The 3483-nt window shown below is 14.6% G+C and overlaps 1 protein-coding gene across 1 annotated transcript, besides 13 other annotated features; it reads right to left on the bottom strand. All coding sequences in view use genetic code 6, as the record gives it.

The window, feature by feature from the left end:
* Positions 1-96: 96 nt before the first annotated feature.
* Positions 97-129: a microsatellite.
* A 728-nt stretch (positions 130-857) lies between these two features.
* Positions 858-894: a microsatellite.
* Positions 860-940: a microsatellite.
* Positions 941-971: 31 nt separating this feature from the next.
* On the bottom strand, positions 972-2808 carry IMG5_066190 (hypothetical protein; the record flags this gene model as incomplete). The annotated part of the gene is made up of 4 exons (XM_004036871.1): positions 972-2217; positions 2320-2477; positions 2520-2633; positions 2689-2808. Coding segments are annotated over 4 exons (1638 nt in total), but the record flags the coding sequence as incomplete, so codon positions are not given.
* Positions 1119-1258: a microsatellite.
* Positions 1122-1308: a microsatellite.
* Positions 1122-1309: a microsatellite.
* Positions 1214-1314: a microsatellite.
* Positions 1234-1288: a microsatellite.
* Positions 1242-1291: a microsatellite.
* Positions 1254-1314: a microsatellite.
* Positions 2230-2281: a microsatellite.
* Positions 2250-2312: a microsatellite.
* Positions 2257-2314: a microsatellite.
* Positions 2809-3483: the final 675 nt, after the last annotated feature.

The following is a 3483-nucleotide window of genomic DNA, read 5'->3' as shown; positions in this document are numbered from 1 at the left end:
TGCTGTATAAGTAAATAAATAAATTTAAAATATTAAGGATTTAAACATACTTAGTAATAATATTTAATCTGCATTACAATATTGTTTTTAGATATGAAAAAATATAAAAATAAAAAAATAAAAACTAAATATTTAAAAAGCCAAAATAATTTATATAAATATATTTTTTCATTTATTAATATTTCCTATATAGATTTATAAGTTTAAATTAAATTGATTGATAATATTTTTTATTTCCTAAGTTACATTCATAACATATTTTTTAATTTATTCTTATTTTTAAGGATGATTTTAAATTTTTTCTAAATAATTATAAAAAATCTCCACATAATAATTTTCTTCAAATAAATTATTTTTTAACATTTCAACTTGTTATTCCAAATTTTAAATTTTATTTTATAATTCATAATTATAATTATTATTTTCAATTTCTGTTTTTATTTATTATTCTTCATGTTAATTTTTATCATTTATATTTTTATTTTATAATAAAATATTGTTATTATTATTATCTTTTTTTAATTAAATATTTATTAATTCCAATTATGTTTTCTAAGCCATTATTTTAACTGATTCTAATTAAAATAACTTCACTTGTTTTAATAATTATGTATTGTATTATTATGTTTTTTCTAATTCTTAGTTAAGTTTTTCTATTGTTTGGTCTTTTTCTAATATTTTATTTTCATATTCTTTTTTCATTTAGTCTACTTCTTCTTCTGAGAATATGCGTTCGAAATCTTCCATTTTTTTATTTATAATTTTTTTTGTAAAAAAATAATTATTTAATACAAAACATATTTTTTTTAATTTATATAGAAAATAGTATTTATCAAAAATAATGTTTTTTTTATCCAAAAAATAAAAATATATATAAAAAAAAAATTATATATATTTATAAATATAAATGAAAAAAAAAAAAAAATTAAATATATTTATATACTATATTTTTTATTTTAGTCAATTAAATCTCACTCTTAATTATTACATAATAATAAATTTTCTTTTTAATTATTATTTTCTTACTATTAATGTTATTCATTTGTTTCTTCTTTTAATATATTCTTTTCTTCTTCTTCTTTATTTTCATTGTTTTCTTATTGATTTTCTTAAATTGATTTTTTTTACTCTTATTTTTCTTCCATTAATTCTTATTTTTCTTCTATTAATTCTTATTTTTCTTCTATTAATTCTTATTTTTGCTCCATTTAAACTTATTTTTCTTCTATTTAATCTTGTTTTTCTTTTTTTTATTCTTCTTCTTTTTATTCTTCTTTTTATTCTTCTTTTTAATCTTATTTTTCTTCTTATTTTACATCATTTTTATTTTCTTATTTGTTTTTTTAATTAAAATCTTCTTAATTTTCATTAGTGTTTTCATGCTTTTAATTATTTGGTTATTATTACTCGATTTTCTAATTATTTAAATTAGAAACTTTTTTAGTTCCTTCCATTTTATTTTAAATATTAAAATCATTAAAAATACTATCTTCTTCTTCATGAGTTTTATGAGAATTTTCTTATGTTTCTTCTTCATTCTATTGTTATTTTTAGCTTTTTTTTTCTCCAATTAAATACTTTCTGCAAAATAAAAAATAAAATTTTATTTTTTTTAAACAAAAAAATTAAAAAAAACCTTATTTGCTATTCAAAACAAGTTAAACATCAGGCCTATTTAATAATTATTAAAGTCTTTGTACATAATTCATAAATATATCGTTTTCTAAAGCTGAATAATATTCAATAGCTTATTAATATTATTCCATTAAAGCATTAATTATATCTAATGTAAGATTTTCCTAAAGATCAGATTCATAAATAGCAATATTTTCTTCTATTTATTCAATATTAGTTTTCTAATACTATTTAGCAGTTACTTCATCTTCAGAAATATAGATATTTTCTTTTATGCTTTTTATTTTTACACCATTATTTTACATATGTTTTATGATTACATCTATTAAATTATGAATATTATTTAACTTAAAATTTTAATAAACTTCAGGAGACTTATTTTTTTATTTATTCATTTAAAAAAAATTATATATATACATTTTAATCAATTTTCCATGTTAGAGTTAAATGTTAATCATCTTCTTTTTTTTCTTTATATTAATAAGATTTTTTAATTCAAAAAATTAATTTAATTAAAGCAAATTTGTTTTCTTATTTATTATATCAAAGTTTAAAAAAAAACATTCAGATATTATTACATATCTTTTATTTAATTTTATAATAAATAAAAAATAATATTATATAAATATATAATGATATTTATATATTTAAATAAATATATATATATATATATATATTTTATACTTCTAATAATATTTTTAATTATTAATTTATTATTCTATAGCAAATACATCTACAGCACTTATTTATAAAAACATTTCAAGATCATATTCTTAACCTACATAAAATTACCCTAATCCAATTAAGTAATTTCTATCATTTATATTTGGTTAAATTTAAGCCTTTTTTTAAAAAATAAAATATTAAATGTTTTTTATATATACTAAAAATTCAGGTATTTTTTCTATGATTGTATATAATAATATTGAAGGACTCCATTAAGAGTTTATAATATTTTCTATTAAATCTCTTCCATCAGCCAAGGAAGGTTAAGAAAACTTTTTTTTTTGTGTATTTATATTATATTTTTATATATATTATATTAATTTATACAGTTGTTTTACAAATAACTTTGGGAAAAGCAAAAGGATATTTTGTATCTAATTATATTTCAAAAATTAAAGTTTAATATTTTTTTAAAAAAATTAAATTTTAATTATTATGCAAAAGTTAATGCTAAATATTAATCTTTTTATAATAATATTTTATGTTTTTTTTTTTTTTTTATTTAATATTTACTATAATAGTCATTCCTAAATTATATTAGCCTAATTAAATTTCATATATATCTTTTGGAAGGTTAAAAAGACTATTAGTTTCTTTAATTAATCTTTTTACTTAAGTATCGTTTTTGTATATTTTTTTAATGAATTAAACTATTTATTCCTAATTCATGATTTTTTTTTGTTAATTAATTTTAATTATAAAAATATTATTTTTTTTCTTCCTTTTTGTGAAAAATCTTTTTTCTTTTAAAAACAAATAAAGTCAATTAAATAAATTATAATGAACATTAATTAATAATAATAAATTAATTTATTAAAAAATTAAATATAATATATTAAAATTTATTATATGAATTAAAAAAACACTTAAGAAAATAATTAGTATGTAGAAAATTCACAAAAGCAAAAACAAAAAAAAACACCTTTATCTCAACAATTATTAGGATATTCATTAAAAGATAAATTCAAAGATATTATATATTTTGATAATCTTAATTTTAATGCCCCAAAACATTCATAATAAAAATAAACATTTAAAACAATTGAATTAAACATAAGACAAGGGGATTATGTATAAAATTAAGTACATAAAAAGTTTATTTTTTAAATAAAAAATAATAAA

The sequence above is a fragment of the Ichthyophthirius multifiliis genome, assembly GCF_000220395.1.
Source record: "Ichthyophthirius multifiliis unplaced genomic scaffold scaff_1120509250330, whole genome shotgun sequence".
Taxonomy (NCBI): domain Eukaryota; phylum Ciliophora; class Oligohymenophorea; order Hymenostomatida; genus Ichthyophthirius; species Ichthyophthirius multifiliis.
Note: the sequence above shows the minus strand (reverse complement) of the source record. Positions and strands in the feature narration are given on the sequence as shown.